Source organism: Haemorhous mexicanus, chromosome 10 (assembly GCF_027477595.1).
Source record: "Haemorhous mexicanus isolate bHaeMex1 chromosome 10, bHaeMex1.pri, whole genome shotgun sequence".
NCBI lineage: Eukaryota > Metazoa > Chordata > Aves > Passeriformes > Fringillidae > Haemorhous > Haemorhous mexicanus.
Window position 1 is genome coordinate 13,178,369 of NC_082350.1, and position 12,286 is coordinate 13,190,654.

The 12,286-nt window shown below is 41.7% G+C and overlaps 1 protein-coding gene across 1 annotated transcript; it reads right to left on the bottom strand.

The window, feature by feature from the left end:
• Positions 1-212: 212 nt before the first annotated feature.
• On the bottom strand, positions 213-11,955 carry LOC132331708 (phospholipid scramblase 1-like). Its single transcript, XM_059855406.1, is given in 11 exon segments — positions 213-1,223; positions 1,225-1,254; positions 2,452-2,613; positions 3,633-3,794; positions 4,587-4,807; positions 5,864-5,906; positions 6,927-7,084; positions 8,476-8,544; positions 9,341-9,369; positions 10,004-10,122; positions 11,810-11,955. Coding segments are annotated over 9 exon segments (879 nt in total). The 5' UTR covers positions 9,348-9,369; positions 10,004-10,122; positions 11,810-11,955; the 3' UTR covers positions 213-1,196.
• Positions 11,956-12,286: the final 331 nt, after the last annotated feature.

The window sequence follows — 12,286 nt, forward strand, 5'->3', positions numbered from 1 at the left end:
TGTCACCTCGACACTTCTGTTGATGAACATGCAAGCCTTCAGTTTCAGAACAGCCCAAATAAGAAAATGAGGTCATACTCAGGAGGAGTCACATTTGAGAACACACCCATCACTAGATGTGGTGGGCTGACCAGGTGCCCACCAAGCCACTCCATGCCTCCCCTTCCCAGAGGGACAGGGGAGATAAAATAAGACACAAAACAACTTAAAGGTTAAGGTAAAGCAGTTTACTAAAAGAAAAACAAAAGTTTGCACATGCATAAACAAAGTAAAAAAAAGAGAAATTTAATTCTGCACTTCCCTTGAGCAGGCAATGCCCAGCCACTTCCTGGGAAGCAGGGATTCACCATGGAAGTGATTGCTTGGGAAGGCAAACTCTGTAAAACTGAATGCAACACCTTCCTCCTCCTTTTCTTATCTTTGATATCTGAGCTGATGTCATACGGTGTGGAATGTCCCTTTGGTGAATTTGTGCCAGCTGGCCTGGCTGTGTCCCTTGCCCACCCCCAACCTGCTCAAGGCAGGTGGGATGCTGGAGAGACAGAGCTGCTGCTGGGCCAGCACTGCACCAAAACACTGCTGGGCTCTCAGCAGGGCACAGCACAGCTCTGTGAGGGCTGCTGGGGGAAATGAGCCCCAGTTCACACACACCCAGCAGCACAGAGTAATAACATTTTACACTCATTTCAGATAGTTCTGTTCAAATGCATTCCTTTGCTCTGAATGTATACATTTGATGTATTTGATAGGAATATGGAAACAGAATGTGAGCAAGGCAAAACTACCAAATAAGAATGCCCAGGAAAAATATCAGTGTCTTCTTATTAGGCTTAGGTCATTATTGATATTGAATATAGAAGTAGTCCTCTTTTTTAGGAATCAAAGTATTATTATAGTAGTTATAAATAACTACTATAATTAGTTACTTTAAAATTAGAGTTATTGGGGAAAGAAAAGGTTGCTATATATTTCTCTAAATGATATTATTGATCTGTGCAGATAAAGAGCCCTTATTTGAATACTACAAATTATTTCACCATATTAAAAAATAATGGATAAGACCATAAAGCTTTCAGCTTACAGAAGTGTAACTATAACATGTACATTTCTCAAATTCTTACTGGAGGTTGTGCAATTCATTGGCAAGTTGGGAGATCCATGTTCTTCTTCCTTCCACAGAGAACATCTAGATTTCATTACCAAACTCCTCCTTGCTGATGCTTAATTACCACTACGCTCAAAAAACATGAAGTCCTAAGGAGACAAAAAAAAAGGCAAACAAAACAAATAATTACAATTCTTAAATGTGGTTCTTAGTTCTGAGATCCCCTGGCTGCATTGCACCTGATGTACACCTTCCTCTAAGAAACCTGAAAGGGTGAGAAGAAGGGGGAGGCACATTTGCCATGCCCTCACCAGCTGAGTCTCTCAGAATGGAACATCCACAGAGACAGAAAGATGGGGAAAGACCAACATAGGAACTTTTAATATATCACTAGCCAAAGCTATGCTTCCTTTACCCTGTATTTCTGCCCTGACTTTGTTCAACCTGACTTATTCCCTCTCATTTTCCCTCAGACTGGAGTCCATCACAATAATGGCTATCCATAGTTTACTGGTGGGGGCCCCATTTCTGTGCCTGAAAGCCCAGGCTGCTCCCTCTCACTAAAGCTGCACTTGAAGCACTTGGTAGCACAGGAACACACACAGTTAAACAAAACCTGTTCATGCTCAGGGCTGTCAGAGGTTGGAGAGACCTTTCCAAACCTAAGGTGCTTCACATGCCCCTCTCCTGCCCCTCAGCAGCCCAGCCAGCACAGAAGCAGGGCATGTTCTGAAACAGTACCTTGATGCAGAATTGCACTGTTAGGTGGAAACAGGAGCGTGTTCCACACTGTTTTCAAAGAGGACAGTGAGCTGCTCTGCACTGTTGACTATTGCTGAGAAGTGCTCTGACAAGTTCAATGAGCTCAGCCTCCAGAGTAGTCCCTCCATTTGGAAATTACTGCTCAGTCCTGCTCAGTTCAGTGCCTCACATGCTTCCAAGGAGAGCTGGGAGGCAGTGGCTGCAGCATTCAGCTGCCCACCAGCCCAGTGGGCTGCTCAGGCTTTGGATGGGCCTCTTGGCTATTGCTAATCTGTATTCTTCTGGTTTCACCATCCATAAATTTGCTTTCCTCTGCTAATGAGTCTGTAAGAAGTCTTCTCTTTTCCTTTTTTCAGTCCCACCAAATATGAAAGTCTTATTAAATACCATTAGCACTGCATGTAGTCTAGAATAAGCTTATTGTCTAAAATAAATCTCTGTTGCCTTTTGCAGTCAGTTTTACACACAGAAGTTCACAAGCTGTTGCCCACTTGAAGGAGCTCCAAATTAACTCATTTACCATCACAATCTAAACACGGAGATGAAAAAGTTAGTTTATGTTGATGTATTAGTGAACTACTTACGATCAGGAAGCAAGCACCAATCATGACAGCTTTCATTTTCACATCAAGGTCCATTGGGAATGAGATTCCAAAGTTATCTGAATCTGTAAACATTTCCCTCACAAGACCAGTCCACTGCTTAGAAATCTTCCCAACAGGACAAGTCTCATCCAGAGACATCACCTATAGTTTAACATAAAATTTTCAAAAGCATCATCAAACATTCATAACATTCCCAAATCCATTTCGGAATAGATGCATTTAAAAGCTTCAGACTGTTATTTTAATTAATACAGCTATTGAGTGCAAGGGTTTGTACCAAAAGGCAATCAGACTATCAGAAAGTTGGTCTAAAGTATTAGAGGCATGAACTTGATTCTGAATCTGAAAGTTGATTCTGAATTCCGAATCAATTCCTTGATGGTGCTGGGATACCCACTCTGCTGGAAGTGGTGTCTTTTAGCCAGGACAGTGAATTACTTTCTCCTTCCATGCATCAGGAACCACTCAAGTGAAAATTAAACAAATTACATTCTTCTGCTCAAAAGCAGAGGTTAGCCCCCTGGCAACATTATGTTTTCTAAAGTTAGATCCAGTCTTCTGGGTCATGTCAAAGATTAGTTATCAAAATAAAATTATATAAATTTGCTGTAGTAACTATTTGCAACATCATTTTAAACATTAAATTGTAGCCTTGTATATCTTTTACATAATGTCCACAAAAACAATGTTGCATTACCCATACAATTTTAGAAGGAAAGTTGTAACTCTTCAGTCATTCAACTCTGTATTTCAAGTCCAAATTAACTCACTAGTTCATTGAATGATTAAATAAAGGGTTGAAGGAAGTAATTTTAATAAATACCTGATACAGTTTACTATATTTTACTTAGAGCCTGACATAACAGATTCAAAAAGATTTTGCTGCTAAATATATCAATTAAGTTATTTGTGTGCAGCCACACAGAATTCTCAGTGATCACTGATGAATGGCTTTAACATGTAATTTCTGAAAATTTTTCTGGTTTATCTAGAGTAATTTAGGTATCTAGAGAAGTCATTTGAGTATACCAGCATTAAAAGATGATGTAGAAATTATTTAATATATACAATTCAATTGATAGGTAGTAAGTTGAAGAACAAACTAGTACCAAACTACTATCTGAAATCAGACACATACAAACAATTTTTACATTGCATACCTCAAAATGAACGTCCTCACAACACCGGCACACAACACATGGGCCATTGATTTTCAGAATATCCTTTCTTTTCTCATCTTGAATGGTAAACTTTGGCAGGCAGACATGCCAGTTCTGGACAACATAACCAACTGTTGTTCCTGGAGGTGCCTGGACTTCCAGCTTCACAGAGAAGAGAAAACCTCCAAATGAATGACCATGCTTTCATATGCTAGTGAGACAAAACCCACACCAGCACACAAATGAAAAAACCACCTATTTTTCCACAAAAATCTGGCCTTACAAAGCATTTTGCTGTGAGTGTTTTCAGAGGATTGAAGACCTCTTATTCAGCTTTTGCCTTCAAGAAAACAGTAGGAGACTCCTCAGGCTCTGGAGCACACAAACTATGCATCTTCAATATAAAGACCAAAGTCCAGTGAAAGAAAGGCAGTGAATATCCCAAAAGCATTTACTGAAGGCATTATAGGGTGCAGCTACTACAAATGCCTCAGCAGGAGCTCTGAATTGGCTTAGATTTAGAGTTTCAGAAGTTGTATCATCCAGAATTATGTTAATATTTAAAAAACCTCATGATCTCCTATGTTGAATGCCACTATAGCTTTCAGAGCTGTAAAATGAAAACTCTAGCTGTTACTCTATGAAAGCTGTTGCCTTACTCTTCAATTCCAAGTGCAGATTCCAGCACCAGCCACAAGTTCCCTGACATGCTGCTCAATCAGATTTTTCATTACCACAGTCAGAAGTGCCCAGTGAGTCCAAGTGCTGCAGCACACTTCCTTCTTCCAGACCAAGAACCCCAGGCACAAATCCCACACACCTCTCTTCCCACACCTAACTGGCAGGAACCCTGACTCATTTCACCTCACCTCCTGATTTGAGGCAAGGCCACCTCAAAGCAGCCCAGGAGGTGCCTGTCCCAGGAGGAGGAGGGCAGTGGGAGGCAGAACTCACCTCCTGCAGGCAGCAGGGGCAGCAGCAGGCGTCGCAGCGGAGGGGTCTCTGCAGCGTGATCACCTCGCGGCCCAGGTTGTCGATGATCCTCATGGTGAAGGGCCGGGAGGGCCCACAGCAGTTCCTGGTCAGGCAGTCAGTGTCCTCTGCTGCAAAGTACACCCTCTGCCCCAGAGCGTTCTTCAGCTCGTATTTGTTGTTTTCTTCGAAGCCAGTCACAACTGAAAAATGGGAAGGAACCTGCTAAATTCCTAGGAGAGTCTGGTCAGACAATCCCTGCTCTTTGGGAAGGCAAAGCCTCTCTCAAAGTCTGTCAGAGGCAGCTCCTGGCAAAGGGACATTATGGAAAGGACCCTCAAGCAGCAAGCCCTGACAGAGAAGTTCAAGGGAAGACGCCACCATGAGCAAGGACATGTAGAAAGAAACTGAGATTCCCATCTGTCCCTATTGGCCACAGGCACCTGGATAAGCACCACCATCACCAATAACACAGCAGGGAAGGTTCTCAGGGGAGAACTTAATGGATAAGAGTTAAAGAGAGTTGTGAATTTGGGGGTGAAGCCAGAAAAGGGCACAAATATGTTCAGAATATGAAAGTCACAAAAAACCCGCTCGGTCAAGATTTACAGCAGCACACATCAAAAGCAACAAGAGCCAGAACAGAAACTTTAATTAATTTTTATAATAAATGAGAGCACTCTAACAAGTGTGAAAGAACCAGAAAGAAAAATCAGCAGCCACGTTAGAGGTTATCTGGGCTGTATGGTCTATTTTATTCCTTCTATTTGAAAGACATTAATTGTACAACTTGGATATTATTAAAGCACAGAATAGGGGGAGCAGAAGGAAAGCCATTCAGTTTGCTAAAGCAGCAGGATTGCCTGTAAAAGGGATCAAAGGCACATGTCAGTCCATGGAATTAGGTGGGATATGACAAGACAGAAAACAAAATCTTTAAGTAAGGGAGTAGAAATCATTGTTAACAAGTAACATTGGAAATGTGTGACTTCATCTACAACTAGCTATATATCAACTATAGCATTTATAATCAAGATTATTCAGTTGCATTGCTGTGTATCTTTTGAGATATGGAACCTGCTGAAAATGTTCTTCCCTCCTATTTTTCCTTCTTCTCCTCCACTTCTTCAGGACTTCTGGGGGGATTAAGACAGGTAATACAAGAAAGACAAAGGTGGTAATCACCTTAAAAACAGTGTCAAAGAAAGCCTAAACTTCACTGTTCTTGGGATTATTAGATTTAAATGCTTTGTACTTACTCTCAAGAATTTCAAGTTGCTGATGAATTAATATCTGGTCAATCTGGTCATGGTTGAAAAATTAAACAGAATAAACAGTTAGCAAGTTACGACTAAGAAAAAACGTAGTTTTAAGAACAGCTGCTGTTTCATTTTAGAATTAGAATGTATGGATCAATACACAGGGTAGAGGCAGATTATTTCCCAAAGTTAAGCTATGGAATAGCTCGCTCCCCTCCTTGGCCTCTCCTCTGCCAGGTTAGCAGAGTGTTCCAGGGCACTGGAGCTGAACCCAAACTGGTCTGGTTTGGGTTAGCCCAAGCACACAGGGCTAACACACCTGCGCTCCTTTAGGACCCAGAGCCTGAGAGAGCTCTGACATCATGTTCCAGAGACTCCACACAGACAAAAGCAGGAAATGGGGGTATTTTGGAGTAGAAGCCCAGCTACTGCTCAGCTCTAAGGAAAATTCAAGGGAAGATCAGCCTCTCCTCACCAGTCCTTTTTTTTTTCCCTTTTTTTTTAAAGCATTCTGCAGAACTGGCAACATTACATCAGTATTAATCTTTCCAGTGCTGAGATGAACTGTATTTTACAGTACAAAGACATATTCAGTAATGTGGAAACAATTCTTATTTTGCTATTAGCATTCTCTATGCTGTGCAGTCTGACTGGCAGCTCTACTAACAATATTAAGAGGTGTGAAGAAAGCATATCATAGAAAATTAAGTGCTTCTAATGTGCTAGAGTTTCCCATATAAAAAGCATTTATTCTATGCACCTTTCCAAAGGATATTACATCTCCCAAAGAGTAACTTCAGAAATGGGAAGGATGTGTGACAGCCCTCTGTCTCTCATCCTTTGGCACCCTACTTGGCAGGAAGGTGCTCCATGAACAAGTGCTACATCCCTAACAGGTATCTCTGCATTCAGACAATACCAAAGGCCTCATTTAGCAGCACACAAGCAGCAGCCCATGCAGCTGCAACACAGCCAGATGCTTTATTTAGCTATTTCATGGATGCAGGCTGCTTTCCCAGAGCAGAATGCCTCATCTCTGGGGAAGGAGGAAGGGTGCAGGTACCTGTGTGAGGTACTCCAGTCCAGGAGGACAGTTGGGAATAGAAGGAGGGATAGGCATCCAGATTGCCCCATCCATGGTGGGCTGGCTCTGGATAGGTGGAGGGACGAATCCACCTGGGAACCCCATGGGCTGTGCCTGGAATCCATAGTTCCCTGCACCTGTGACATTTGGCATGGTAGGAGAAATATGGTTATGAAAATTACACTGCCACGGGAGGTTCTGATGCCTCACAAAAAAACAAACCAAATAAATTTAAAATAAAATGCATCATTCTTGAAGACAGAAAAAATTTCATTCACATAGAGACAGTAAATTCAAAAAACAGAAATAAATAAATGAAAGTTATTTCTAAGTAGAGAAGAAAGAATACTTTAAATTACATTAAAAGCATTGGTATTTATACGCTGCCAGTTGAGCAAATGAGGAATTTTAAGACAAAGTTTTCCTGGAACTATACTTTTGTGAAAGAAAAAGTCCTTTTAGCAAAGTTCATCTGCAGTTTTCAAATCAGATGACTTGTAGACCTTCAGCCCACAACAGCTCAGCAGCAAATTTCACATTACATTACAACACATGGAGCAGGGCACAAGAAAGATCAGGCTGTGGCCCTGGTACCTCAGGTGATGTAAGGTGGCCACATCACCCACCCCAGAGAAGAATCCTCCCTTTGGGAATTCAAAATCACTTTTATTTCTGAGCACAGGCTCTGCAAACCAACTACCTACTGCTATTGTGGGCAAGTGTGTGCACACACAATTATTTAAAATAACAATGTCCCTGCAACCTCCAGGGCACAAGCAGTGAGTGCTTGCTCCCTGCTGCAGCCAACTGTACTTACAGACCTCAGAGTGCCTTGCCCCAGGATGCACAAGCTTTAACTTATGAACAGCACAGTAACTTTGGCCAAACATTTTGCTTTTTACCTCTGACTTATGCTCTGAGCCTGATTGTTAGCTATTTATTGTGATTTGGTTCTTCAGAAAGAAATCATTGGCAGAATGGGAGAAGCTGTTCAGGAGTGCTGCATTTTGAAGTGGAGCAGAAAACAAGACAGAAGAGGAGAGAGAAAGTGAGGGAAAGTGTAAGGTGTAACCACCTGCAAAGTACAGCAACAGAGCAAGAAACAGGAACTGAGTGCATGCAGAACTGCAAGAGAAAAACAATTCTTTCTTCACTTCTGTATTTCTAGAGGAAAGTAAGGTGAAATACTGAAGTAACATGATAATTAAAAATTCTGATTACCAGTAAGAACCTGCCGCAAATTAATTGCAATCAGTAACACCCAGCAAACCTCCCTAGGAAACTCCCTACAATGACCACTGAGGAACACCTGACATTTTTAATTCCTACCACTGTTGGTACAGCTCAGCACATACTAAAATGTAGAACCACAAAGGAAAGAAATGACTTCTCAGCAAAACAGAAGTTAAAAGAAACTCTATAGAATTAATAGCAGAAAAGTAAATTGGAGATGATCACCCTTTTACAGCCCCATAATCCCCATGCTTATTTCCTAATGCTCTCACAGATCTGTAACCAAGCCACCCACCTTGGTAAGCCTCAGGGACCTGCTGAGGGGAGCCATAGGGCATTCCAGGTGCTGTGGCAGGTGGAGGTCCTGGAAGAAAGAAAATACACTCTGAGTATGGATCATTTCCTCCTGCCCTGGATGAAAGATCCCCAGCACTGACTCCTTTTCCAGAGTACACACAGAACAAAATCTAGGCAGCTGTTTTCTGTATAGCAAAAATACACATCAAGATCATGTTTATGAGCAATGCATGCATCAACAAAATTTAGGGGAGTTCTGGTCCTGAAAGCACAGAAAAAAGACAGGTACTGCACAGGATGTCATGAAGATGTCACAGAATCACAGAACCATTCAGGGACCTCCTGAGATCATCTAATACAAGCCCTGCTCAAGCAGGGTCAGTTCACTCTGCCTGGAGCAAAGATGCTTTTGTTCATTGATATTTAGAAAGAGGCTTGAATTCAAAGCATTGCCAGGAACTGACAGGCTGCTCTCCAGCACAGAACATGGCAGTGAGCCATTCCCCTCTGTATAAAACCTTTTCTCCCAACTTCAAGTTCAGACTACAGTAATGCCTCACCTGCAGATGGAGAGTGTTATGGATTTAAAAACATTTACCATCTTCAGTTTTTAAGCACAAATAACTTGAATTTCAAGATTACTAAATTATTTATCATTTTTGCTTAACTTCAGAAATCAAGATCTGAAAATGTAAGCTCTACATTTTGTAAAATATTCCACTTTAAATGTAAATAATTTCAGGTTAAAACATTCATACATATTTCATATAATTAGAAAGTAAGCTACTAGCCAAGCTAATCTTGCTTGAATGTGCTGTCTTTGATGTTAGCAAAAGTTGACATTTTGGTTATATTTTACTCACCTTGCATTGTCGTAGATCTGCTTGCAGTTCTGCAAAAGAACATTTTTGTCTCATAATTTTTTAAATATATACTTTCACATAAGAGCTATTCAGAGTTTTCTATTATTGATAAAAGATATTTGTCTCTCTAAACTGTATGGGAAAGTGAAATTACAAATACAAGCAAAAATGACCTTAAATATCTCTGCTTCCTTCTAGGCTATGTCTCAACTACTACTTAAGTCTGAATTTTCTAGGCCTACAGTCATGTTTGAGTATCCTGAAATCAGTCTCAACTCAGAAAAGCACTGGGATGTGCAAGACTCCACTGTGCAGTAGTTCAGAAATACCCTGTAACTCATATGAACAATTTACTGCAGTAATGTAAGGGCAGCTGGCTCAGTGAATTGATGTTGCTCACAAAACCTGCCCAGGTAAACCCTGGAGCAGCCATGCTACTGCCTACTCAGCTCTTTAAGCTCTTCCATTTCTCTAGTGGTACTGCTAAATAACACATATCAGTATTTGCCTTCACAGGATAACAAAGTGTGGCTACCAAGAGGAATAAACAAAATCAAAAACCAGCCAAACAGCAGAGCCCACAGCAAAAAAATACCCACAAAACAATCTAACCCCAAACAAAACAAAATAAAATTAAACTACACACAGAAAACCCCCACTTACTGATACCAGCTTAAACCTTGAGAGTTATCTCTTTGTCTGGGGTAATGAGTGAAGCAAGGCAGCAGCAGCAACTGCTATTACAGACAGATCCAAGACAGTCAGGAGATCCAAACATGGAACTGTAAAAAAAGAATGGTACAGGCACTCAGTTTTAATAGGATTGAAAGCTTTAAAATAAAAAATAAATCTAGTTGTTAAAATTAAAAATAAATCTTAAATCTAAAAATAATACAATTCAAGTTAAATCATTAACATAATTTGCCTGTTATGATTCTTCAAACTACTTCATTTCAATGAAGATGGTTGGTCAAAGCTGGGAAGTGAAACTGAAAGCAACTCCTTCCTGTTTTTCATTCCCTGACTAAAACCAGCTCTCATGGGGTGATGTCTGATCCTTCTGGAATGTCATGCAGATTCAGTTGCTCTCAAGCCATTCCTTTTTAATATACTTTTTATTTTACTTTCCCAGCTTTTTTACTAACAAAACCACTGTCCTGTTACACATTAACTGGGCTCTGGTCATAGGGTAGATTGGAATGTAGTCACTGTATGAATGTAGGAATTTCACAAATTACAGAAGAATAAAACTAGCAAAAGATCAGTTTATGCAGTGAAATGATCCAGCTACATGAACTTCAATGAAATACTGAGAATTACAACTAAAACCCTTGGTAAAGGGAGAGTAGAGACAGAATCACATGATTCTGCCTTAAAAGAAAGGCTTTGTCCAGAAGCCAGAATCTTTCACTGCCCAGAATCTTTCACTGTCCCTACAACCACACACACCAGCCACTGTACAAGCTAGGATTTAGAAAAGGGTGATATGCTCTGTAGTAGGAAGCAATAAAGATTTTACAAAGCTCAGCCCTTAATTCACCTCTGTATCCTTTTTTTATGAATGTCCATGTTTCTTTCTGGTCACTTTCTCATTTTCAGAACTACATAACACAGCTGCATGTTCCTTAGACTGATGCATGTCACTAGATATACTGCAAATAATTCAAACGTCATAATTATGTTAACTATAGGCCTTCTGCTCTTTATCAGAAAAACGGAAAACTAGCAGGATAAGTAGTTTCATTTATTCTCCAGGTCACTAAAATGTTGCTAAGAGCACGTTAGTGTAATGAAAGCTCACAAGCCCAAACACGCTTAGTTAAATAACAAGCCAGGACCTTTCCAAGACTTCCAAGAAGTTGTAATACTCAAAAACCAGGAAGCTGAATACCCAGGAGGCATGCATTAGTTCTCCTTGTGAGGCTTCTTTGCATTCTATTAGACTGATCAGAACCCTGACCGCTGGAGAAACAGTATGCTTAAAAATCATCCCGGTGATCTAATTAAATGAGTTGGTTTCATCCAATGTTAACAAAATATTCAGAGAATTAATTTTTTTTTTTTTTTTTTTTTTTTTTTTTTTTTTTTTTTTTTTTTTTGTTCTGATGGAGTAGGACCCTCTCCCCGTACAGTAACTTTTCTCCTGGGAGTGCCAGCCCCCGGCAGGCACAGCCAGGTCACCGCGCGGGGCTCAGGCTGCTGGGACGTGCGCACATCCCCGGGCACAGGACCGCGGCTGCCGGGACCGAGGCGCTGCTGCCTCCCCTCGAAGGGGCTCTCCGGGACAGCCCGGGCAGGCAGCAGCACCTGCCCTTAACGCAGTCCTTGCCAGCGAGATCCTCCTCTACAGGGATCAATTCTAACCCAGCCCGCACTGCCCAGCCGGACAAACGCGGGGCTCCTCCTGGGCGGGCGCAGCCCCAGCCCCGCGGATCGCTGCCCATCCCCGTGAGGAAAGCCCCGGGATACCTGACGGGAGCGCCTGCAAGGAACCCCGCTGGCTAAGGAGGCTCCGGTGTGCCCGTGTCCCGCTGTCCCCGTGTCCCGCCGTGCCCGTCCCGTGCCGTTCGGGAGCTCCCAGCGCTGCGGGGCGGGGAGCGAGGGCAGGGCTGGGCTCCGGGCAGGAAACTGCTGCCAGCCCTTCCCAGAAACGCCGGTATTTCAACAGCTTTAGCTATTCGTGCATTTACTTTTTCCATTTCTAGCTGCAACAATGCCTTTTCAGTCCTTTTAAAATTAATTAATTATTAATTAACTCAATTTCTGCCTTTTAGTCAGCGGACATCACGTTGCATACAGGTGATAACGCCAAGTTCTATGTCCGCCCTGAAAAGAGCACAAATGTATCTGGAACAATTTTACCTTGCTTATAAGGCAGGAACTCAGGAGGAAAACTATATTTATGTGGACTTTATAGTTACAGGAAGAAGAATGTACAATAACGAA